This window comes from Prionailurus bengalensis, chromosome X, assembly GCF_016509475.1.
Source record: "Prionailurus bengalensis isolate Pbe53 chromosome X, Fcat_Pben_1.1_paternal_pri, whole genome shotgun sequence".
NCBI lineage: Eukaryota > Metazoa > Chordata > Mammalia > Carnivora > Felidae > Prionailurus > Prionailurus bengalensis.
The window spans coordinates 95,140,143-95,166,985 of NC_057361.1; the positions used below are offsets into that span (position 1 = coordinate 95,140,143).

Below are 26,843 nucleotides of genomic sequence, written 5' to 3' on the forward strand. Positions count from 1 at the left end.
CTCTCTGTCTCTCTCTGTCTCTGTCTCTCTCTCTGACACACACACACCCTGCATATGCTAGATCAGAATACTAGAGGCCTTGCATAATTATGTTTAATCCTCATAACAGCCTTGTAAGGTAGCTATTATTCCACATTATATGTATGAATCAAAAACAGATTGAATGTCATGCCCAATGTTAAAAAACTAGTAATAACCGACAGCACCAGGGTTCCAAACTCAGATGGGACTTCAAAGCCCACATTCTATGTGTGGATTCCACTCCTTCAACACACTATTATGACCTCATGTCCCAGATTTCAAATATTCTCTTCCACTGGAATCAGAAAGCAGGGTCAGAGAAATTCTCAATCTCCTAGCCACATTCATAGGTTAGGTTACTTCTTGCAATAGGAAGCAGTGTGTAAATCTTAGTTCAATCCAATTTTTAATTAAGAAAATAATGAACACCTTTATAAAGCTCTCAGCTGTTCCTAATTTACCAATTCAGAAGTGTTTGGTCTGAGCCAACACACAGCTTTCTTGGCTCCTTGAAGAGTGGACTCTACTAATTTTTCAGTATTTTTAACCAATCCAACGAACAAGGATTAAAGAAAATGAAACAAGTTTCTTCAAAAGGTAAGTAACATCTTATAGGCAAAACCAGTCAGTTGAGTACCTGTCAAAAACTCTGAAGAATCTGAGACTTTATCCTACTTGCAAGCCAACGAGTTAGCCTAACATAGTTGTATGGATGCTGGATGAAGGTAGGAGGTTCCTGTGAGACAAAGGACTTTATTACTCACAGGTGGCAGAAGCAGCATATTTTTATCAGTTCTCCTTGCCTCCCAAATCCCACCAGGGCAACACAGATAAGTACAGATGAATGCTTACCCACATAGTATATCGTGTTATAGGAGAGGAACTCTGAGCTGGGAGAACCAAATCTTTTATAATAGACAGTAAGCATGCATGCACTTTGTTCAAAGGGAGGCATTATCTTCATACTAGACATTAAGCACAACTGTCCTTTGCTCTGCAGAGAGAAACTATCTCATTTTTCCAAAAGACAGTCCTGAACAAAGAGCAGTTAGTGCCTCACTCACAAGCTGTGCAGAAACATGAAGCCCATGGAAAATTATCTCCCAATAGTACCATGTACATTCCTTATCAAGCAGGGATTTGAAGTTGCAGCCTCACCACAGAGACTATACAAGGTAAAACAATTACCTTAATTCTCAAGTTCGCTGTCGTCCTGCACTTACTGTCTGTGATAGAGGCAGGCAAATCCTGATCCTCACCTTCTAAGCCCCATTCTCTTTATTTCCTGGGCAGCATTCTGACTGGACTCATTCATTCAAACAAAATTCTCTTAAGCACTATGAATTAGGCACTAGGTGTTAAGGTAGGTAAAAAGCCCAATCAGACACCAACCCTAAGTAATCCCAATTATTGTTTCACTCTAGCACCAAATATAATCTACTTAGATAATAACAACTCACTGAAAGAAGCTATGCAAAAAGAATCACACCCACTTAGTTCTACTAAAATTGTAATTTTTATAAAGCTGTTGTGGTGAGACCAGTACTATATCATTCGTGGAGTATATCTCAAAGTTCACACAAAGACGGACAGCATGAAAAGGGAAAGGTAGCCACTATTTAGCAGCTGAGCACTAAACTGGATCTGAATATTCTGATTCTACTGATTACTACCTATAAAACATCGCCAAAGTCACTTATTTACTATTCCTCACTCACTCAGAGATATTGGAAAGGAGTGAATCTTCTATGAAAAACCTAAAATCCCAAGAAACAATAGAAATGAAGGGAAAATTACCAACTTGCACCTAGTGATATATATATGCTAATAAAGATACAAAATAAAATGATAGAAATTGATCATTATATTCAGTTCTTATGACATGGAAAATATGTACCAGAAGTCTATGTCTTTACGGTGTGGATAAAAATCAACCAACCCAAAAGCATGTATCCTAATATGAAAATTTTAAAATTAAATTTTCTGTGCCCTTTGGTAACTGGTATTACTCAAATGTAAGCACAGTATGTAAAATCTCATTAATATGCTCTCAAATATGAATGCTTCCTTACCTATTTTCCATCTAGAAGAAATGTCAGGACTAAAAACAAAAGCAACAAGAAACCAGGAGGCATCACAGCTGTCTGTTGATGCAAGAATGGAGAGTGTCTTTGAAGTATCAGAGACTCTGATGTTGGAGCCTGATGGGAAATGACAACCCCGTGGCTCTGGCATCTGCTTTCAACAGATGCCCTCTGCAAAGACAGGTGATTTCTTGATTCAGTATTCCCTAGAAGGGTGTTGGGCTGTCATTCGGGACAAGATAATGGAAAGTCCATCTAAAACTCTGAAGCCTTGTTGAATGAGTAAGACGTATGGGTAACAGAATTTCTAAGCTCCGTGGTGAGTTAAATTGCTAACCGTTAGTACAGTGGAGAGAAGAAAAAGGGGGGTCAAGTAGATATGTGAAAAAAAATGAAGGAAAAATGCTTTAAAGCCAACAATTATGAGAAACAATAACAGGCAGACCTCACTGGCCTACAGCAACCAACACTGGAAAGCTCTTTTTGAGCACAGGCACTTTGAGAAGTAAGGGTGCAAACAAAAACAGATGCTACAAGGAGAAACCACAGCTGCTAACCAGAGGGTAGATTACATGCATGCTCAGTGAGAAAAGGACTGTGAGTCATACAACTATTAGGCCACGTGGAAGTATGAGACTTTATTTAAAAAAAAAAAAAAAAAAAGGAGGGGGCAGCTCCATGCAGTTATCTGTAGGAAATCCTGCGAAGTGTTTTAGTTTCGCCAAGAAATAACGACTAATTAACCGTGCAATGACACTCCAACATCAAAGTAATGTTTAAAAATGACACTATACTTCAAACCTTATGAAGACTTATTCTACTGTACATTTGGCATTATGAATCTATGCAGTATTATTTATTAAATGGTTCTTGGAAAACCTTTATTTTCAAAAGACAAATGTTATAGCCTCATCATATAACTTTTACTAAAATAAATTCCAGATGGAGGAAAAAGATAAAAATGAACCAGAAAAAAACCCAGAAAAACACTGTAGTGAACAGTCACTATTAGAATGGGGAAGGACTTTCAAAGCATTAAATAAGGGAATAATTCAAAAATGAAAAGATTTCTAGATTTAGTGACATAACAAGAAAGGAAAACTGAAGTAAAAAAAAAAAGCAATGTATATATATATATATATATACATACACACACACACACACACACATATATATATATATGTGTGTGTGTGTGTATATGTATATATATGTATACACACATCCCAATAGCTCATAGGTAAAACCTGGGCCAAAGACATAAACAGAATCAAAAATGAAAAATTATCAATGACCAAGATGCCCATGAAAATATGTTCAACCTCACTGTCAATCAAAAGAAATGCAAAGAATAAGATACTATAACTCACTCATCAAATTTAAAGGTTTTTAAAGGTATCGCTCAGTATTGGCAAGGCATTTCCATACACCACTGATGGGATTTCAAAATGAGATAACCTGTCTAGAAGGCAATTTGACAATATGAATCAAGGTCCCAAAAAATGTTCATACCCATTGATCCAAGAAATCAACCTCTAGCAATTTTGGAAACCAAATAAAGATACATAAGAAATTATGTACATTGGCAGCACCTGAGTGGCTCAGTCGGTTAAGCATCCAACTTCGGATCAGGTCATGATCTCACATTTCTTGAGTTCAAGCCTGCATGGGGCCGTCTGTGGTCAGCACAGAGCCCGCTTTGGATCCTCTGTCCCCCTCTCTCTCTGCCCCTCCCCTGCACTCTCTCAAAATAAATAAACTTAAAAAAACCTTTTAATTAAAAAAAAGGAAATTATGTACATTTAAGGATTATTTAAAACAGTAGAAAATTAGAAACAACTTAAATGTCCAACAGTAGGTAAAGGCTAAGTAAAATATGGTATATACTTAAAGTAGAAGATCTTGCAGCCTTTAAAATTTTAATTTTAATTAAATTTAATTTAATTAATTTAATTTTAATTAAATTTAATTAATTTAATTTTAATTAATTTAATTCCTTAATACGAAAATAAGAATACTCACAAAATAACTAGAGCATTTTAAATATCAAGCTGTATACACAGTATGAGCCGTTTCCTTTAAAAAGGTACATTTTTAGAAAGTACCTTTTATACACTCTTTCATACACATATAAAGGTAGGGAGTGTGGGAGTATGAAGTAAATATACCAAAATGTTAATATTTATTCAAGGTTGGTGGAATGCGGAGTATTTTGTATTTTCTTCCCTATGCTTTTATTTTCCAGGTTTTCTACAATAAATAAACGTTTCTGTTATAAGAAAAACACAACATTATACTATTTTAAAGGTATTCGACTGACTACACAAGGTAAACTGAATTCTAACCATATACATCCCACTCATTAAAATGGTATGTGCAGACAGTTACAGGCTTTGTAAGTTGGTATTATATATAATCTTCTCTTTTGATGGGACACAACTTGGTCCTGCTACCACAACCTCCTACAAAGCATCTATCACATGTTATCATCTATAACATGACGCTGAGTCATGTTATACTGACTCTACTAAACATCATAATTTATTAAATTACCAGGAAAGTATGCAACTTTTAATGGCAAGATCATGCTCTCATGTCAATCCTTTTCTTTTTTTTTAAGTGTATTTATTTTGAGAGACAGAGAGATAGGATACGTTTATACAGTATACTTTTTATTTGTCTTAATTTAGACAGCTTAGTAGCTTCCTACTGCATGAGAAAAGAAAAATCTAATGTAATAAGAGAACAGTCTGCATCAAATGGACTCCCCAGAATAGTAGGCTTTGGATTCCAAAACAAAAGTAGTTCTTTAAAAAAAGAGGTGGGGGAGGTCACCTAGCTGGCTCAGTAGGTAGAGCATGTGACTCTTGATCTAAAAAGGGTCATGAGTTTGAGCCCCACATTGGGCTCAAAAAGTACTCATAAAGTAGAGCTTACTTTCAACAAGCAGTCCTGGGGTGGTGGTGGGGGGGACACCTGGGTGGCTTAGCTGGTTAAGCGTCTGACTTCGGCTCAGGTTGTGATCTCACGGTTCATGGGTTCAAGCCTGGCAACAGGCTGCGTGCTGACAATGCAGAGCCAGCTTGGGATTCTCTCTCTCTCTGCCCCCCCCCCCCCGACTTGCACTTTCTCTCTCAAAATAAATAAATGAACTTAAAAAAAAAAGTAGTCCTAAGGGCACCTGGGTGGCTCAGTCAGTTAGGCATCTGACTCTTTGTTAATTTTTTTTAATCTTTTTATTTTGAGAGAAAGAGAGATCAGGGGTGGGGACAGAGAGAGAGAAAGGGAGAGAGAGAGAATCCCAAGCAGACTCCACACCGCCAACATGCAACCAGATGCAGGGCTCAAACTCATGAACCACGAGACCATGACCTGAGCCAAAATCAAGAGGCAGAGGCTCAACTGACCGAGCCACCCATGTGCCCCGTAAGTGGACCAACTCCTGATTTCAGCTCAGGTCATGATCTCACTGTTTCACCGGTTCGAGCCCCATGTCGGGCACTGCTCACTGACCATGCGGGGCCTACTTGGGATTCTCCCTCTTTCCCTCTCTCTGCCCTTCCCCTGTTCACACTCTGTCTCTCTCAAAATAAATAAATAAACTTAAAAAAAAAGAGGCTAATGACCGCTTCTCAGCCTTTTGATTAAGATCAAGTGTCAAAAGAATGGCTAATGAATTATCTTTTTTAAAAAAAGTAGTCTTTGAGGAGGGTTAAAAACAACAACAACAACAAATCCAAGAGCAAGCTAAATAGATACAAAACCATCCTAAATAAAACTAACTGCTTCATCTTTGATGAATCCAGATTATGAGGAATTTTACAGGCAGTATACTGTGCTCTTTAAGAAAAAGTACTGGGGGCGCCTGGGTGGTGCAGTCAGTTAAGCGTCCGACTTCAGCCAGGTCACGATCTCGCGGTCCGTGAGTTCGAGCCCCGCGTCAGGCTCTGGGCTGATGGCTGGGAGCCTGGAGCCTGTTTCTGATTCTGTGTCTCCCTCTCTCTCTGCCCCTCCCCCATTCATGCTCTGTCTCTCTCTGTCCCAAAAAATAAATAAAAAACGTTGAAAAAAAATTAAAAAAAAAAAAAAGAAAAAGTACTGTATTTAGAGAGCAAAGATCATGCTTACTTGAGTTGTTTCACAACAAAGCACTAAAATATCAGATGCTGATATTTTTTTTAATGTTTTTTTTTTGTTTGTTTTTTGTTTTTGAGACAGAGAGAGACAGAGCATGAACGGGGGAGGGTCAGAGAGAGAGGGAGACAGAATCTGATGCAGGTTCCAGGCTCTGAGCCATCAGCACAGAGCCTGATGTGGGGCTCGAACCCACGGACCGTGAGATCATGACCTGAGCCGAAGTCGGACGCTCAACCGACTGAGCCACCCAGGCGCCCCTGGATGCGGAAATTAAAAGCAAGTTACAGCACATTAATCACAAAGTAATGACAAATTCCACAAACCAGGCCAAAGAAGACTCCATCCGTTCGTGGTAAGTGGTCAAGCAACGCCTACAGAGCAGCACACTGGCAGCTACCAGTAAGACCGAGTGAATTCACAGGCACTTTATTGCTAACAGAGAAAGCATCGTAGGAACACTATCAGTCCCCCACGTCTCAAGTCCTACAGGACACAACCAAACTGGAGGGAGGGACCAAGTGACAGACCACAGGCACAGTGGGCCGCCCGTTCTGGAGACGTCAATTCTAGACTGGATTGCAGCTCTGCACTTTTATGCTCACAGCTATACCTGGATGTCCAGCGTCCCAAAATGAGAGAAGAAGATAATAAACTCCCACAAGATAGGGAGGTGGATGAGAAATGACCTGACATCATCTGTCTATGTGCCCTGTACCGGGGAGGAGTCTTCCCCCAAGATATGGGTCAGACCGTGGTCGAGCCCGGCGTATGTGGACTATGAGGAAACGTGCAAGATCACCAAGGTACCGTGGCAGAGCCATTCCACTAGTTTTTAGTAAAAAAGAACAAGAAGTCCGTACATAAAAGAATATACCATGACGTGCCCACAATATACCATGACCTCCCCACAATTTTAAATCCAGAAATCTGACAACCATTGCAGAGAAGCACAACACCGAACCAAACACTATAGGGAATTTTTGTATCTGCCCTCAAAGCATTTAAATTCCTCTCGGGGCAAGCAATTTAAAGCCAAAAATACAATTGCACCTGGCTGTCTACTCACATTAAATAGTCACTTAAAATTCTAACAGTAGAAGATGGTTAAATAAAATACGGTCCATTCATACAATAGACTATTAGGCCGTCATAAAAAATGTTATAAAAATTTTTCTTCAATGAACACTGGCATAAGGAAGACTCAGGAAGAACAATTTGGAAGAAGACTGTACAACAGACTATAATGGGAAGACTTTTATGGCAACATTACACAGATAAATGTTGAGAAAATTCAACGATGAGGTGATGAGGCTTTTTACAAGAGAAGCACTGAACATATAAAGAGTTGTTTATGAGGGCCTTTAAGCTCTGATCCTACTGAGGATGATAAACTTTGCAACTCGGAAGTGTAGACCTTAGCTTTGCCTAAGGCAAATGGAGGACGACAGACGAATCATGTAAGGACAGAGTACTGGACCAAGACATGCAAAAAATATAGTTTTAAACAATTTAGAGCTATACTACCAAGAAAACTGCTAAATCTAATCATAAAATGTGCATTTATCTCCCAATTTTTACGGGACTTCATCTACCAATGTAATTTTCAAAACAGAATTTGTTAAACCAACATAATAATCCTCAAAACATTTTATAATTCAGTATTTTCTGTGGGGGCTGGGCTTAGGAATCCCCCGGGCTTACACCAATGGGTTAACAAGGCACAAAGAAATACAAAGCCATAGGATGCTCACACCCGAGTTTGGGTAAACCAGATTGGCACACTAAGAATAGGGAGGTGTAAAGGCACCCCAAAATAGAGAGGGGATGCAGAGCCCCCAGAATAGAGAGGGAGGGGCAAAAACCCAAAATAGGAACGGGCGCAAAGGTTCCCAATACAAAGGTATACGACGTAAACCAGATCAGGCGTGCGGGGCCAAAATGCCCCCCAATTTAGTACTATAGCAGAAAAGCTGCTTTCACAGGAGGGAAGGGCCAAGTTAGGTAAACTGATAAACTGGACTATGGATTGCTGTGCTGCAGGCGAAGCAGCCCACAGTGGAGATGGTTAACAAAAGAAAAGGTGCCTTGTTAACCCTGAGGTTATTCCCCCTATCTGTCTCATCCCCTAGGCTAGCTAAGATAAACAAGCACAGCGCCTCCTGTCTGCCCTCAACAACCATCTGCCCATCTGCCCCGCGCCAGGATTTTGTTTTGTAACTGACCCAAACCCCAAACACCGTATATCTTCAAAACCCCCCTTTTCCCTCATGTCCCCAAGTTAATGTTCACTGTTCCTTTGTCTCTTTGTGCACGCCCATCACGTTTGTAAGCCTTCTGATCTGAATAAATACAGGGCAAGGACCCTTATTTGGGGCTCTTGTCTTTTTCCAGACATCAGCCATCTCTCACTTTAATCCTGCATCCCCCTCTTTTGCTGACCAAAAGAGAACTTTAGACTTAGAGTCTACCACAGTTTTCAAAAATCAATTTAATTAGTTAACCTAAATATTTAAAAGTAGTCAACTATTCTGTGGAGCACCTGGCTGGCTCATTTGGTAGAACATGCAACTCTTGATCTCGGGATCGTGGGTTCAAGCCCTATGTTGGTCATACAGTCTATAAACAAACAAACAAACAAACAAATAAATAAAAGCTGTCAATTATTATAAAATAAAAACACATCCCATGCTACAATATAACAATATACAAAAACTATAGATAAAATAAATACACTTTTTTTTTTTAGAAGAGCATGACTCTTGATCTCAGGATCATGAGTTCAAGCCCCACACTAGGTCTGGAGGTTATTAAAAACACAAAGAAATAAACTTTAAAAAAAACTATAGCTAATGTGCAATAGTTAAAAATTAAATAATCATATTTCTGCATTTGAAGCAATAATAAACTTATTTTTGTAGTGACTGGCTGGCTCAGCCGGTAGAGCACACAACTCATGATCTTAGGGTCGTGAGTTCAAGCCCAACGCTGGGCATGGAGCCTACTTTCAAAAACTAAAATAAAAAATAAACGTATTTCTTTTCTTCTAATAGTTTTTCATTTTTTTAAATAATAACAAAGCAATTATTATTTTTTTTAATGTTTATTTTTGAAAGAGAGACAGCGTGACTGGAGGAGGGGCAGAGAGAGAGGGAGACACAGAATCTGAAGCAGGCTCCAGGCTCTGAGCCGTCAGCACAGAGCCTGACACGGGGCTTGAACTCACGAACTGCGAGATCATGACCCAAGCCGAAGTCGGACACTTAACCAACTGAGCTACCCAGGTACCTCAATAACAACATAATTAAAACAACATCAGGGAGACAATGAGAAGTCCAATCTGACTGGAGAACAGGGTACACAGATGAGTAGTGGGAAATATAGAGGAAAAAGAAATAGACAAATTATGGGAGAACTGAAAAGGCATTCAGGGTAAGAAGTATGCTTAATTGAACAAATGTGTTAAACACCTACTATGCACCACACACTCTACTTTAGTGCTGGAGTGGCAGCAAAGTAACTACATTCAAATAACTCCAAAATCAGTAAAAGGAAATGTAAACAAATACCATATTTCTTTGATTTTATAATGCCCGTTTTCTTCTAATGTTAACATTTCTGAAATCCACGTGTGTGCTTATTGTGGAAGTTTTCTTTCCAGAAAAGTTACTAAATTGATGGTGAATGCTACAACAAAGGAAATACATTAATTGCAATAAAGGATCACACCTGTTATAACAGAAGTATAGAGTAATCACGATATGTGGAAGATGAGAGGACAGGAAACAAATAAAGACCTGATCTGGGATACAAAAGATCGATAGGAATTCACAAGGTAGAAAAGAAGGAGAAGGACATTTAACAGTAGGTGGTAAAAACATGGAAACCTAGAAGCTCATGATATGGGGCACCAGGGTGGCTCAGTCAGTTAAGTGTCCAGCTCTTGGTTTCAGCTCAGGTCACAATCTCAGTTTCGTGACTTTGAGCCCCACACCGGGCTAATGTGCTAGCAGCGTGGAGCCTGCTTGGGATTCTCATTCTCCCTCTTTCTCTTCCCCTCCCCCGCTCGTGCTCTGTCTTTCTCAAAATAAACTTAAAAAGAAAAAAAAAAAAAAGTGCATGATACCATCAAGGAACAGCATGTAGTTTGGGAGACTGCACTGTGGAGTCTGGGGGCAGCATAAGACTAACTTGAGGGGTGCCTGGGTGGCTCGGTCGGTTAAGCGACTGACTTCACCTCAGGTCATGACCTCACGGTTTGTGAGTTCAAGCCCCATGTTGGGCTCTGTGCTGACAGATCCAAGCCAGCTTCCGGTTCTGTGTCTCCCTCTCTCTCTGCCCCTCCCCCATTCACTCTGTCTCTCTCTCTTTCAAAAATAAATAAATATTAAAAAAAAAAAAAAAAGACTAACATGAAGAGCAGTAAGCCAGGAATGCAAGGGGGATATAATAGACAAAAAACAATCAAAGTAAGTATACCATATTAATGCAGTAAAAGACAAAACCCACGTGATCATCTCAACAGACACAGAAAAAGCATCTGAAAAATCCAACACCCTACTGTGATTTAAAAAATTTTTCAAAAACTTCGGTATAAAAGGCACTTTCTTCAACTTAATAAAGGGCATCTATGAAAAAAACAGAGCTAACACCATATTCAATGGTGAAAGACTGACTGCATTCCTCTTAAATTCAGGAACAAGGCAAGAATTTCCACTCTCACCATTTCTACTCAACATTGTACTACCAGAAGTTCTAGCCAGGACAATTAAGTCAGAAACAAGTAAAAAGCATCCAGATTAAAAAAAAAAAAAAAAAAAAAAAAAAAAAAAAGAAGTAAAACGTTTCTATTTGTAGATGACATGATCTTGTATACAGAAAAACCTACTGATCCATTAAAAAACTATTAGAATGAAGACACTAGTTCAGCAAGGTTGCAAGATAAAAGGTCAGTATATAAAAACCAATTATATTTCTATGCACTAGCAATGAGTATCCCCAGAACAAAATTAAGAAAAAATGTCCATATTTACTCAGCCATAAAAAAAATCTTGCCATATGAAACAATTTGGATGAAACCAGATGGTATTATGGTAAGTGAAATAAGTCAGCAGAAAAAGATAAATACCTTGTGATTTCACTTATATTTGGAATCTAAAAAACAAAACAAATAAAACAAACATAAACACAGAGAACAAACTGGTGGTGGGAGGAGGGATGGGCAGAATAGGTGATGGGGATTAAGAGGAACAAATTTCCAGTTATGAAATAAATAAGTTACGGGAATGTAAAGTGTGGCATAGGGAATATAGTCAATAGTATTGTAATAACTTTGTAGGGTGATAGATGATAACTACACATCATGGTAATCATTTTGTAATGTTTATTAACGTCAAATCAGTACACTGTAGAATTGAAACTAATCTAATATTCTATGACAAGTAAACTTTAAAAAAGAAAAATTCTATTTACAGTAAAATCAAAAAAAAAATAAAAACTTAGGAAAATTATAAAATGTTGAAAGAAATGAAAACTATAAATAAGTCAAAAGACATGAACATTTGAGACACCCGGGTGGCTCAGTCGGTTAAGGGTCCGAATTCAGCTCAGGTCATGATCTTGTGGTTTGTGAGTTCAAGCTGTACTGACAGCTCAGAGCCTGGAGCTCACTTGGGATTCTGTGTCTCCCTCTCTCTCGGCCCCTCCCCTACTCATGCCGTGTGTCTTTCTCTCAAAAATAAATGAACGTTTTAGGAAAAATTTTTTTTTAAATTTTTACAGACATGAATATTCACAGGTTGGACAATCTAATATTAAGACAGTAAAACTCCCCTAAAGTGATCTAGAAATTCAACACAATTCCTATCAAAATCCCAACTTGCATTTTCTAAAGAAATGGACAGGCTGATCCTAAAATTTATACAAGAAGGCAAGGGTCTCAGAGCGGCCAAAGCAATCTTGGAAAAGAACAATGCTGGAAGACTCACACCTCCTGGTTATAAAACTTCAGACACAGCTCACTACACAGCTACAGAAATCAAGAGAGTGTGGTACTGGGATAAGGACAGAAATAAATATATATATATATATATATATATATATATATAACAGAAATAAAGATCAATGGAGTAGAATTGAGAGTCCAGACAATCAACTGATTTTCAACAAAGGTGACAAGACAAGTGGATGAGGAAAGAAATCTATTATCGAGAAACGGTGCTAGCACAACCAAATATCCACATGCAAAAGGATAAAGGTGGACCCTGATCTCACACCATACACAAAAAACTAAAAATGGACAATACACCTAAATGTAAAAGCTAAAGCTCTGAAATTCAAACAAAAACATAAGGGTAAGCCTTCATAACCCTGGGTTAGGCAATGGTTTCTCAGGTATGGCACCAAAAGCACAAGTAACATAACTAAAAATAGACAAAATGTGCTTTGTCAAAATTTCAAAATTTTGTGTTTCAAAGTAGAGATCCCACAGAATAGGAAACAAATATTTGCAAACCATATATCTGTGAAGGGATTTATGTACGGAATTAAAAAAATAAAAACTCTTATAACTCAGTAAAGATAAGACAGCCCAATTAGAAAACGGGCAAAAAGTCTGAAGAGATATTTCCATTAGGAAGATATACACATGAGATGCTTAACATCATCAGTTATTAGGGAAATGCAAATCAAAACCATGAGGAGATTATACTTCACACCCTAAGATGGCTGTCAACAAAAATACAGCTAATAACAAATGTTGTCCAGGAGGTGGAGAAATTAGAATCCTCACGATGTAAAATGGTGGTGCTAGCACTTTGGAAACAATTTAACATTTCCTCGGATTGTTAAACATAGAATTACCACGGGATTCAGGAATTCCACACCTACCTATATACACAAAAAAGTGACAAGAGACATCTACACAAAAACTTGTACATCAGTGTTCACAGCAGTATTATTTATAATAAACAGCCAGAGTGGAAACAATCCAATTGTCTATCAATTGATGAATGGATAAATAAAATGTACCATGGAATATTATTCAGATTTAAAAAGGAATGAAGTACTGATACATGCTACAACATAAACGAACTTTGAAAACATTATGGTAAATAAATCTGTCACAAAAGGCCAGATACTTTATGAATCAATCTATATGAAATGTCCAGAATGGGCTAATTCTATAGAGACAGAAAAGAGATTAGCGGTTAACCAAGTCTGGATGAGGGGAATGAGAGGGTAATGGGGAGGGACTGCTTATAGCTATGGGGTTTTGGGGGAACACAATGGAAATATTCGAAAATTACACTGTAGTGATGGGTGCAGAACTAATAATCAATAAACTATACACTTTATTTTTTTTTATTCTGTTTTTTTTAATTTAAGAGAGCTTGCAGGCACACACACGTGCATGCAGGGGTGGTGGAGGGGTGGAGGGAGAGGGAGAGAGAGAATCTTAAGCAGGCTCCTTGCTCAGCATAGAGCCCAATGCGGGGCTCAACCCCATGACCCTGGGATCATGACCTGAGCTGAAATGGAGAGTCGGACGCTCAGGGTGCCTGGGTGGCTCAGTTGGTTAAGCGTCAGACTTCGGCTCAGGTCATGATCTCACGGTTCCTGGGTTTGAGCCCCACAGCTCAGAGCCTGGAGCCTGCTTCAGATTCTGTGTCTCCCTCTCTCTTCTTGTCCCCTGCTGTGCTCTCTCTCTCTCTCTCTCTAAGAATAAATAAACTAAAAAACAAACAAACAAACAAAAAAGAGACCCTCAACCAACTGAGCCATCCAGGTGCCCCTATACTATCTATATACTTTAAATGGGTGAATTTTTGTTATGTGACTTATAACTCAAGAAAATGTTAAAAAGAAAAGGAGTAAGCAGAGATAGATCTGGAAAAAAAGATCTGTGTCTTAAAATATGAAACTGGACCTCATTCTATTATATAAAAATCAATTCCATATTGATTAGGAACTTAAACATCCAAAACAACCCTTTAAAACTCTTAGTAAAAAAGGTAGATGAATATATTTCACACATTCTTAAAACAAGATGCAAAAAGCAATAACTATAAAGCACGGACAAAGTTGACTGTATTCAAATTTTGAACATTTGCTCATGAAAAGACTTCTTAAAAAGCAAAAAGAGGGGCGCCTGGGTGGCTCAGTCAGTTAAGCGTCTGACTTCAGCTCAGGTCATGATCTCGCGGTCCATGAGTTGAAGCCCTGCGTCGGGCTCTGTGCTGACAGCCCAGAGCCTGGAGCCTGCTTTGGATTCCGTGTCTCCCTCTCTCTCTGCCCCTCTCCGGCTTGTGTTCTGTTTCTCTCTGTCTCTCAAAATAAATAAATAAGCAAATGTTTTTTAAAAATTAAAAAAAAAACAATTTAAAAAAGTAGCAAAAAGACAAGTGATAAACTAGGAAAAAATATTCACAATATGCAAAGTTGACAAATGAGTAGTGTAAGGAATACTTTTTTTAACTCATAGAATTCTATAAGAAAAGGACAAACAGGGGCGCCTGGGTGGCGCAGTTGGTTAAGCGTCCGACTTCAGCCAGGTCACGATCTCACGGTCCGTGAGTTCGAGCCCCGCGTCGGGCTCTGGGCTGATGGCTCAGAGCCTGGAGCCTGTTTCCGATTCTGTGTCTCCCTCTCTCTCTGCCCCTCCCCTGCTCATGCTCTGTCTCTCTCTGTCCCAAAAATAAATAAACGTTGAAAAAAAAAATTAAAAAAAAAAAAAAAGAAAAGAAAAGGACAAACAACCAATAGAAATGGGGCAAAATACACAAAAAGTTATTTCACAGTACAGGAAACAGCTATGGCCAAAAAGACATTTGAAGGTATGTTAACATCACTCGTGATCAGAAAAATGTATACCAAGAAACACTTCACTGAAACACCATTTTAAACTCATTTGGTCAAAAGGTGTAGATCTGACAACATTATGTGCTGGAGATCTGGATTCGTAGGCTCTCTCATACATGATGAAGGAAATGTAATTTTTTTTTTCATTTCAGAGAGAGAGAGAGAACACATGCACAGGGGAGAGGGGCAGAGGAGCGAGGGAGAGAATAGGGAATGCTAAGCAGGTTCCTCGTTCAGCGTGGAGACCGACACAGTGCTCAATCCCAGGACCCTGGCATCATGACCTGAGCTGAATCATGAGTCTGGGTGCTCAACCAACTGAGCAACCCAGGAGCCCCAAAAGAAATGTAAATTTTACACCAATCTGGCAGTCTCTCAAGTCGAACGCTGGCATGCCACATAACCCCGAAATTCCACTACCAAGTGTATACGCAAGAGAAATTCTTGCACGTGCACCACAGGAGACATAATAATACTTACAGCAGCACTGTTCACAAGAGCAAAAACGTGGCAACGACCCAAATGGCCATCAGAGAGAAAGTGAATAGAGTATAGTATAGTATAGTCACACAATGAAAGATAAATATTAAGTAACACAAAAATTACCAGTCATATAGAGCATAGTGTATGCGTTAGCTTTTTTAAACGTTTTTTTAAATATTCAAGACAAAGAATAAGCAAGGTATTGTTACGGAGCCAGCCTACTGGCTCCAAGGTGTGTTAGCAGCTACGAGTGACAATCAGATCTGCATATTAGAAAGAGTGCTGTGGCTACAGTGTGAAGAATTGGATTTGAAGCATATAGCAGGCAGAGAGAGATCATTCAGGAAAACTGCTGATAAGTCCAGTTAAAGGTGAGGGGAGGAGGACCTGAATTACAACAATAGCAGCGAAAATAGACAGGAAGGAAAGAGATCTGAAAGCTATTCAAAGGGCTATGCCCAACAGGCCTTAGTTCCTAACTAGATATAGAAGGGAAAGGGAAGAGTCGAAAATCATTCCCAAGTTTATGGTCTGGGTGACCAGGGGGTCTAAGGTCAATAGCAAGAGCTGGTTTTTTAACTTATTTTTTTAAGTTTATTTATTTATTTGGAGAGAGAACGCGCACACGAGGGAGGTAGAGGCAGAAAAAGAGGGAGAGAGAGAATCCCAAGCGGGATCTGTGCCAATAGCAGGGCTTGATCTCACGAACCATGAGATCCTGACCTGAGCCGAAATCAAGAGTCAGAGGCCTAACCAACTGAGCCACACAGGCACCCCAGGAGCTGATTTTTTAAATATATTTTGAGTTTGAAGAGACTCCAAGATGTCAATATTTATGTAGTTTCCCTCTTCATGAGTAACTATAGAATCTGATCCTTTCCCCTACCTCCAATATCCTCTATAAAGCCCTCTCTGATGTTCTACCAATGCAATCAGATGTCACCTCTCCCTCTTTGAACTTGCACTGTGGCAGCCCTCTCTACACACTACAGGATCCTTAGGGGATTCCAGGCCTCTACCCACTAGATGTCAGTAGCATTCCAAAGTTGTGGCAATCAAAACATCTCCAGATATTACTAAATATACTCTAGGGCAAATCTTCCCTGGTTGAGAACAATTGATCTAGCCTATACAATAGATACGTGAGTACAAATAAGTATTTATTTCATAGCACTGTGAAATCATAAATTCCTTTAAGGCAGCAACTTTACAATCTTGTCTATATAGGTAAAACAGATATGAAAACCCCATTCTTTTTTTTCTTAAACAAATGTTCCTTTGGGGCACCTGGGTGGCTCAGTTGCTTGGGTGTCCAACTCTTGGTTTTGGCTCAGGTCACGATGTCTCAGTTTGGGTTCGAGCGCCGCATTGGGCTCTGTGCTGACAGCCTGCTTTGAATTCCCTCTCTCCCTCTCTCTGCCCCCCTCCCTCACTTGTGTGCTCTTTCTCAAAAAATAAACTTAAAAATTTTTTTTAAATAAAAAAATAAACAAATGTTATTTTTTTAAAGTTCATTTATTTTTGAGAGAGAGAGATACAGAGTGCAAGCAGGGGATGGGAAGAGAGAGAGGGAGACACGGAATCGGAAGCAGGCTCCAGGCTCCAAGCTGTCAGCACAGAGCCCGACACGGGGCGCGAACTCACAAATCACAAGATCATGAGCTGAGCCAAAGTCTGCACTTAACTGACTGAGCCACCCAGGTACCCCATGACAAATCCATTCTTACATATTAAGGCAGGTTAAGTTATCTATGTTCATAGGGTGCCTGGGTAGCTCAGTTGATTGAGCATCTGGCTCTTGATTTCAGCTCAGGTCATCTCACAGTTTGTGAGTTCAAGTCCTGCATCAGGCTCTACGCTGACAGCACAGAGCCTGCTTGAGATTCTCTCTCTCCCTCTCTCTCTGCCTCACTCTGGCTTGAGCTCTCTCTCTCTCTCTTAAAATAAATAAATAAACTTAAAAAAAAGTTATCTATGTCCAATTTACTATTTTTAATTTATAAATATCTTTAAAAGTAATTGATTTCTTTTTAAGTTTTTATTTATTTATTTTATTTATTTAACTACACCAAACATGGGGATCGAACTCTGACCCCAAAATGAAAAGTCACATGCTCTTGTGAGTGAGCCAGGCAGGTACCCCTAAAAGCAACTGATTTCCCACTGACACAGACATCCCCAACCAAATAGCTCAAAGTATTAAGGATTTACATATTGTAATTACTTTTTTAAGAGAGGAAGAATTCTAGGGGTGCCTGGGTGGCTCAGTCGGTTAAGTGTCCGACTTCGGCTCAGGTCATGATCTCACGTTTCGTGAGTTCGAGCCCCACGTCGGGCTCTGTGCCTGGAGAGATTCAGATTCTGTGTCTCCCTCTCCCTCTGCCCCTCCCCCGCTCATGCTCTGTCTCTCTCTGTCTCTCAAAATAAAGATTAAAAAAAAGAGAGAAAGGAAGAATTCTAGGCTGTGCATTCTAGAGCCTCTTTGGGGCATAACCATCTAATGAAGTGATTTTTGAATGCAATCCAAATTCACAAATGTTCTAGAACTGGTTAGTCTCCGTAGAGTTCAAATAAAAGTTTATGCTGCAGTTAATTATTTCTGTCTTTTGTCATCTTGAATCCCTAATATTATGCATAAAATTCTACTGAAAAAGACTGAAGTGATCAATTTAAAGGTAAAGTGACAAAAATCTCTGTCAAAAATCATACAAGAGTACATAAAATTAGATTTACGTCCTTACTTGGAAAAAAACAACTTTTAAAATTTTTCGTATCAAAAAATACATTAGAAAACAGCCATTGTTTACCCATTAGAGGACACTGATATTCTGTAAGTGGAATGCTACCAACTTACAATTTATTTGAAACAAGAGAAATGTAAAGATTAAAATTTAAAACTTGACCTTTAGAAGACTTGAGTGCACTAGTTTTTAAGTGAGACTAAACATAAACTTAAATTACAATTATAAAACTGTCTTGTACAGGGGCATCTGAGTGGCTCAGTCAGTTAAAGCGTCTGGCTCTTGATTTCAGTTCAGGTCATGATCTCACAGTTCGTGAGTTCGAGCCCTGTGTCCAGCTCTGCACTGACAGCACAGAGCCTCCCTGGGATACACACACTCTCTCTCTCTCTCTCTCTGTCTCTCTGTCTCTCTCTCTCTCTCCTTCGCTGCCCCTCCCCTGCTCATACTCCCTCTATTTCTCTCTCAAAATAAATAAATAAACATTTTTAAAAAATAAAATAAAACTGACTGGTACAGCTTTTATTATATTAAATGGTTCCCTGGAATGTAAGGTGTTCCTTTCTATAAAGGGAAGCAGACAAAACTTTCTGAAACTTTCCAGAGTATTAAAATGATTCAAGAAGTACCCAAATATACCAGAGTGTAACAAAACAGAGAGAACTAAAAGATTTCCCCTCTAGGTCATGATGAAAAACTTTGGGGGCGCCTGGGCGGCTCGGTCGGTTGAGCGTCCGACTTCGGCTCAGGTCGTGATCTCACAGCTCGTGAGTTTGAGCCCCGCGTCGGGCTCTGTGCTGACAGCTCAGAGCCTGCGGCCTGCTTCAGATTCTGTGCCTCCCTCTCTCTCTGCCCCAACTCACTCGCGTTCTGTCTCTGTCTCTCTCAAAAATAAATAAAACATCAAAAAAATTAAAATTAAAATTAAAAAAATAAAAAACTTTGTAGAATAAAGGGTGGGTATCACACAGTTTAAGCATCCCTTAGAGTGAGCTGTTGGGATGGTCTAGGAGAATGATATGCCCTTCTGCACAGTTTCACAGTGCCTTGGAAATTAAACAAATACTATGTACCAGGGAATCAATAAGCTGCAAGTCTTCAATTATTTCCATTGGTGAAATATATTTTATTTGTGAAAAGTATTCCTAGCATCATCTTTTATTTTGTCCGTACGCTTCTGGATCTTGTCCCACTTTATGCTTTGATGACAAATAAATGCTTCAGGGTTTGTATTACAGATAATCTAAATCCAAGTATTAAATTTTAAACTTTAAGAAAAGTGTCCCTATAAATCCAATTCCAAAATATCCCGATCAACCACTTCTGTTCTTTTACCTGCCACAGAGTATATATATTTTTTCATAAAATATGATAAGCTCATATTTTCCAAAAGCTACTAATTTAGCTGCTTACCACACAGTCCTAATTCTAAACTGTGGCTTCTTCTCCAAATTGATTCCTTAAAGCACTATGCTCTACTGAATACCTTTTCCTACGCTCATCAACCTTTTCCCTGATGACACTGCCTCAGTTCTTTACGATTAAAAGTTAAGACATTAGCGTCCCCAGGCATCTAACTTCACTTGCACCTTAGTCAGGCTACTTCTCCCATCCTTGGCTAACAGCTCCCCACCCTGTTCTTGCTTCCCTCGCCCTCAAATAAAGGTCCTCTCTCCTCCTCCTCTTGCATTTTAACACCGAACTCTCCACCAGTTTCCTCCTCTCAGCCTCTTAGTATGTTTGCGAAAATACAGAGTAAACCTTCGGTTAACATCTGCCCTTAACACGCAGTGTCTATTCTCAACTCTGTGTTCATAACAGTTTTTCCCCTGAAATTCTGCAACTGCCCCTCCTACCTAACCATAACTTGATCCCATGCTGATTGTTGATCAAGATTCAGCATACATCTAACTTTAAAGGAAGCTTTCTCAAACTAACTTCACTCCCACTAAAAGGAAGCCTTATGACACAGTTTCACATCACTTATTTGTAGATTTTATAAAAGCATACAATTTCGAATATTCTCATGTCTTTTCCTTTTTATGAATATTTTAGTAAGTTTCTTTTTTAAGTTTGTTTGTTTATTTATTTATTTATTTATTTATTTATTAGTAATCTCTACACCTAACATGGAGCTCCAGCTAAGCCAGCCAGGCACACCTATTCTTTTATAATTGTCACACATATTCCTGTACACATTCAACTACTATGTTACAAACCCTTCAAGGACAAGAACCATGTCTTTTTCTTTTGTACTGGCTAGTCATGTTTCCAAAGTTGGAGATCAATAAAGGCTTTCTTTTTTTTTTTTTTTTTCAACGTTTATTTATTTTTGGGACAGAGAGAGACAGAGCATGAACGGGGGAGGGGCAGACAGAGAGGGAGACACAGAATCTGAAACAGGCTCCAGGCTCTGAGCCATCAGCCCAGAGCCCGACGCGGTGCTCGAACTCACGGACCGCGAGATCGTGACCTGGCTGAAGTCGGACGCTTAACCGACTGCGCCACCCAGGCGCCCCAATAAAGGCTTTCTTAATGAATCTCTTCTAAAACCGTCAGAAAGAGAAGCATGGCGACAAGCTATGCAACTATCACGCCACACAGAACAAAACACACTGCGCCACGAGCGAAAATTATATGACCTATGAAGTTAGGTAAGCATTCTCCAGAATAAATACTCTATTAGTATAGTGTTTAGTTGAACGAGAGTTTTATTATAAAGGCAGAATGTGTCACGATGGAAATAACACTGTAATGGTGAGTGCTACCGGCGGAAAACCTAGGCTCTGACCCACACTTTGTCATACGCTGGCCATTTCGCTTTGGGCAAATCACTTAACCTCTCACAACAACAAGGAGTAATTACTATGTATACCCTGCCGAGCTCACAGGGTTATTATTAGGATACAATAGTATAATGTACATGAAAGCGCTTAGAAATTTATAAAGAACTATATAAATGGTAATATTTTCATGATGAACATACCCTCCAATTTAAGATGACATTTTATTTTAAAATGTGAACTTACAAAAGAGAGCAATTAGGGGCACCTATTTATGCTGTAGAAGAATTCATCACTGAATAAAATAAATCGCTGCAAGGTCCAGCAACTGAAATTCAATCTAGAGCAAGTAAACGATGAGTTAACTGTCAAAAATGTGCTTCACGTCCAATTTTCCAGGAAGACGCTTATTACATAAAGCAAAGTAGATAGCTGAATCAGTCCACAAAATCACAATCACAGGTCCATTCCACTGGATGCACTGAGAGGACCTTCATCTACAATCAGATGCTGCAAAGTTTATCTGGCTCCATTGTACAACCTGATACAATGCACCATATGCCCCGCAGTTGAAGGGGTGAACCAGCACATGTAGGAAATAGTACAGTTGACTCCAGGTTTACAGGAAAACATGTGATTAACCAGGACACAGCACGATCTGATGCGTGTAAGAATTCCTAACTCTGTTTCACAGACCTATTGTTTATGGACATAAAGGGGTAGGAAGAAGCAGAGGGAGCAGCTGCAAGTAGGCTGAGACTTATTTGTAGCATTGGTGACAAAGTCAAAGATGAAAAGCTTCAAGATTTGTTTGGGTGGCTATTAAATAATTTTCAAGCTCTCTTAAGGTCAACAAATTATCACAGTATCCACAGAGACGAAAAAGTTCTAGGTAACTTCCCTTTGCCTCGCCAAGTCTACCTATAGACCGTGGAAGACAAGACATTACAACAAGAGTCAGCTACTTTCCTGAAATGGATTACCAGCTTTCTCATCCCTGTTTTTATGTCTTTATATAGACGAGGACTTGAACCAAGAAGAATCTCAAAGGCAGACATATTCAAAAAGGTCAGGAGCACAAACCACCAATTGAAGATTCAAGTAAATTAGCAAACTCTCCCTTTTAAATATTCATCTCCTGAAAAGGCTGCATAATTAGTTAGCTTTGGGCTACATCAGAGCAGAAGAAGGGGAGTGAGCTAAAGAGGGGAAAAGAAACAAGGAGAGCAGGCGGGCAGGGCCAGGTGAAGAACACACACCAGAAATGCAAAAAAGGTAATGAAACATCAAAAACAAACTTGGTCAATAGCTACCAACTATCCATCTTCCCTCACAGCAAGACTATTAATAGAGAAAACAAGATTTTGCTGCTACGTGTTTTGGGGGCACTATTTTCTTAACGCAAAGTTATTGAACAGTATTAAATATAAACCAGTGCAAATATAAACTGAAGAAACTATAGCTTCTTGTAAGTTTCTACTCATTAGAGGCATGATATAATGGAAAAAAAAATGTGTCTCTGCTTCACCAAGTCTAATAAAAATAATACTGAGGGGCGCCTGGGTGGCTCAATCATATATAAGCATCAGACTCTTGATTTGATTTCGGCTCAGGATTTCGGCTCTGGTCCTGATCTCAAGGTGAGATCAAGCCCTGAGGCAGCTCGGCGCTGACAGCAGGGATGGAGCCTGTTTGAGACTCTCTCTCTCTCTCTCTCTCTCTCTCTCTCTCTCTGCCCCTCCCCCACTCATTCCCTCGCACTCTCTGCCCCTCCAAGTAAATAAATAAACATTAAGAAAAGTTTATTCCTAGGTATCTAAAAACTAATAAAATAAAATGAAAAGAATACTGAACTAGATCTTGAATACATAGCTCCTAATTTTGATTTTGACCCTCTTGACAAGTGACTTCGGTTTAGTCACTACATTCTTATCCATGTTCTCATTCACTTAAACAGTATTTCTTGAGTACCTTAAAAATGAGCTATTTTAGACTTTCTCAGCCCTGACTACACTTTAGGATCATCTGGGAAGACTTTAAAAACAAAACAAAAAACGAGCCTCTTGGCCCCTGAGATTCTGATTTAATTGGTCTGGGGTGGGGCCCAGTGTTTTTAAAAAACACTCCCTTGCGATTTTAACGTGCAGCCCAGGTGAAGAACCACAGGTCTATCTTGTCTTGTGGATGTATATGTGAGAAACAGCAAAATGATGCAAAAAGCCTTCCCTGCTTCCTTTGAAATTTATCACTTTTCCCTTCTTATCCAACTTAGTTTTACCCCCAGATTCTCACCACCTCACACCTAGATTAACAGAATACCTTCCTACCTATTTTCCCTTCCTCCAGTCTCCTCCCAATCCAATAAACCATGATATGCTTGCCTAACTAATGAGTTTGGTTCTGAAACATTATCCCACTGAGAGTCATTTTAAGTGTAACAATACCAACAAACAGAACTGTTTTCATCAAACAGAGGATACTTTATGTATACATATGTGTATGTATGAGCGTGTGTATGTGTGTATGTATCATCTCAAATGTGCTCTATTCTTCTTCAGTTTCAGTGTACTCACCTTCATTTATACATAATGAATAGTAGTCCCCTAACCTACAAAAATATTGCCCCTAAATAGTTCATGACTGAATTTTGTCAAAAATGAATGGAAATGAGTCACTCACAAATTTCTCATTTAAATCTGGAAGGGTTCCCACAAGGAACACGCATTCGACTGAAAAAAAACAGTACAATGAGGTGGAATTATCTCAAACCCTCTGTCTTACAGTAGACACCAATAAAGTTTATGACAAATGAATGCTTGCCAACGACAAATACGGTTCTGCTTTGTGTTAAAAGCTCGCCTCAAGAAAACCAACTGAAGGCTTAAAAGCTAAAGAGTATAAGCACACAAGATGATACTGATGCGTATGAAAAATATTATCAAGTACAATATAAGCAATATATAAAGAGAAGACGAAACAAGGAAATGACCTATCCCCTGCCTTTAAGTAGCTCCCCATCTTCTCAGGCACCACATGACACAAACATAAAAAGAAACTAAGGCCAGCACTAACAACTATGTGGTAAAGGTAGTAAGTACCATAAAGACTCAAAAACAGGGAGACTGCTATGGACTCAGGGAGTCACAGACAAGTTCTTGGAAAAGCTGGGGCTTGAACAAAACTAAATAGGTGGAGTAAAGGAAGAAATCCCAAGCATGTGGGTGACCTTCAACAAACATGAGGCAGAAAATTCATTAAATACATTTGAGGAACAGGGAGTTGACTTGGTCGGAACAGAGGGTTCTATGTAGGAGTGTTTGGGGTAATAAGGTTGCAACAATAAACTGGAGCAGACAGTGAAAGCCCTGAACGCCAAGCCAGGATGCTCCAACTTTGTCCTACAGACAGATCCTTTACAGGTTATAAAGCACAATGAGCAAAACAGTGTAGCCTTATAATGATGCAGTCTGAAACCATTTTTCTCGAAGCCTTTGAAGAACATACCAAGTACTATAATATTTTGCCAATATATTCATAATTATGTGAACATATTGTTTATGAAATGTGTTCAGAGTGAAGGAGTAAATACTCAAACATGCTTTCCAAAATACAGAATCAGCGATCGATTACGCATTCATAGTTCTTAGGGTAATTCCTAAGAGAACACTGGGCGGAAGGCTTCAATTTTAGGTTTTCCTCCTCTCTGCACCCTCCTCCAAACACATATCTAAATTTAATATCCAGAAACTGAACACACTGAAATAGTGTTACTCCAAAAATAAGAGGCCTTTTATTACTTCTCATTATGGGCGAATTTACTTGCTGTACTGTTTCAAAATTACTACATCTATTCAAATAATTTTACCCATGATCTCTTTCAGCAAAGCAAATAAAAATAGCTAACAAATGTAAAGATTATGAAAAGCAAAAAACCCTTCATGAAACCAAAACACATTTAAAACAATCAGCGCTGATTTATAAGACAGAGGGGAAAGAGAGTATGTTCATAACAAAAAATGCCATCCACAACAAAGAGTACCAGAGAGGGTACGAAGAACATTACAATAGCCAATTTCTCAACCAAAATGATAAGCCATTAGCCCACAACTCCCTGAAGAACAGAGTTCATTCTGTCTCTCAAAAATGCCCTTCAATGTTTTGGCTATTGCTGCTATAAAAATTAGGACTCTTAACATAACTCAAAAGAAGGATCCTTTCCCCTAGTAACCGGACACGTTAGTGATTGATGATTTCATTTGCCGCTGCAGCAAATACTAATTTAACCACCACTACCTTCTCAACACCAGGAAAATGAAAAATCTCAGTCTTTACAGGCATACGTGACAAGAAGGCAAGAATATTCTCGGATGATTCACACACATACACACACAAAATAAGAACACAAGAAAACCGTGGCAATGCTGCTGTCGCTGTACTACGAAAAGGAATATGCCGTTCTTACAGGCACGTATGCCTTTAAAGAATATGTAGCAATTGTGATTTTATGTATTGTCTTTTTTTTTTTTTTAACCCGTCCGGGGAAAGATGGGAACATCCAGGAGAGTTGGAAGAAGTGCATTAAGGAAGGTGTCAATACCTCCCTCCCTACTCCTTACTGGACAAAGTCGCTTTAACAATAATGCTCTTTCACCCCTCACATCCCGCCCGGTTTCCATACATCCTTCAATCAGCACACACGCACGCGCGCGCGCGCGCGCACGCACACACACACACACACACACACACACACACACCCGCCACCATTCCCTCCTCTCCCCCTCACATTCAGGAGAACAGGCTGCTCCGACTTTGTCAGTCTCGCCGCCCCCGCGAACCCGCCCAGACCAGCAGAGTCCAACAACGCAGCCACGCAGCCACCTACTCCCCCCCACCTCCTCCATCCGAGCCCAGCTTCCCCTCCCCGCCCCCCACCCCGTCCTGTCACCTGCTTGGGTGGTGTCCGTCAGGTCGTAGCCGCTGCCGGGGAAGTCTCGGAGTTTCCTACCGCTGAGGCTCAGGATGCCGGAGTTGCCCGCCTCCTCCAGGGCCCGGTCCAGGCTCCTCACCGTGTGCTGAGGCTGCAGGCTCCCCGGGTTCCACTGCGGCCCGTTGGGGAACGGCTGACCGAAGAGAGTCGGTACCGGGATGGGCACCACCAGGGTCCCGCCGCCGCCGCCGCCGCCTCCCCCTCCGGCTCCGCCACCTCCCCCTCCGGCTGCGCCACCGCCACCGCTACTTCCACCTCCACCACAACCGCCGCCCCCACTGTTAACACCACCTCCCTGACTCGCCGCCATGTTCCTGGAGAGAGAATAGCCCCCGACAATACTCTCAGCTTGTGCCGCGAGTGTAGGGGATTCTTAGGACGCATGCGCAGGCTGGGGGGGTGGCGGCTGGGGGGGGCGAGGTTGAGGGTGGGAAGGAACCAGGGGGCGGGCTGGGAGGAGGTGTTGGGTAGAGAAGAGACGGTGTTCAAACGTGCAGAACGCTTGCTTTAAGAAATGTGTGCTCAGAGGAAGGATGCTAAATCTCGGTTCCGCTGCTTTGGGTACCAAAATCTTGCGAAGCGACACCAGCTTAAACACAGGTCAGTTAGCAGTGGGTCTCCAAATCTGGAAATTGCTTCACCTTTCTCCCTCTGCAAAACAAAGGCAAATATATCAGATAGGGGTGAAAGGGATTCGTTTCAGAATATATTGAAACAGCATTCAGAAGGGCTATCAGCCACCTTATTGAAACGC

The 26,843-nt window shown here is 40.0% G+C and overlaps 1 protein-coding gene across 2 annotated transcripts in view; it reads right to left on the minus strand.

The window, feature by feature from the left end:
• Positions 1-26,464, minus strand: part of LRCH2 (leucine rich repeats and calponin homology domain containing 2) — a 100,515-nt gene extending 74,051 nt beyond the window's left edge. For both annotated transcript variants that reach the window (XM_043571475.1, XM_043571473.1), the window contains exon 1: positions 26,048-26,464. In XM_043571475.1, coding sequence (XP_043427410.1) covers positions 26,048-26,399 — 352 coding nt within the window. In that variant the 5' untranslated portion in view covers positions 26,400-26,464. The remainder of the gene's footprint in view (positions 1-26,047) is intronic.
• Positions 26,465-26,843: the final 379 nt, after the last annotated feature.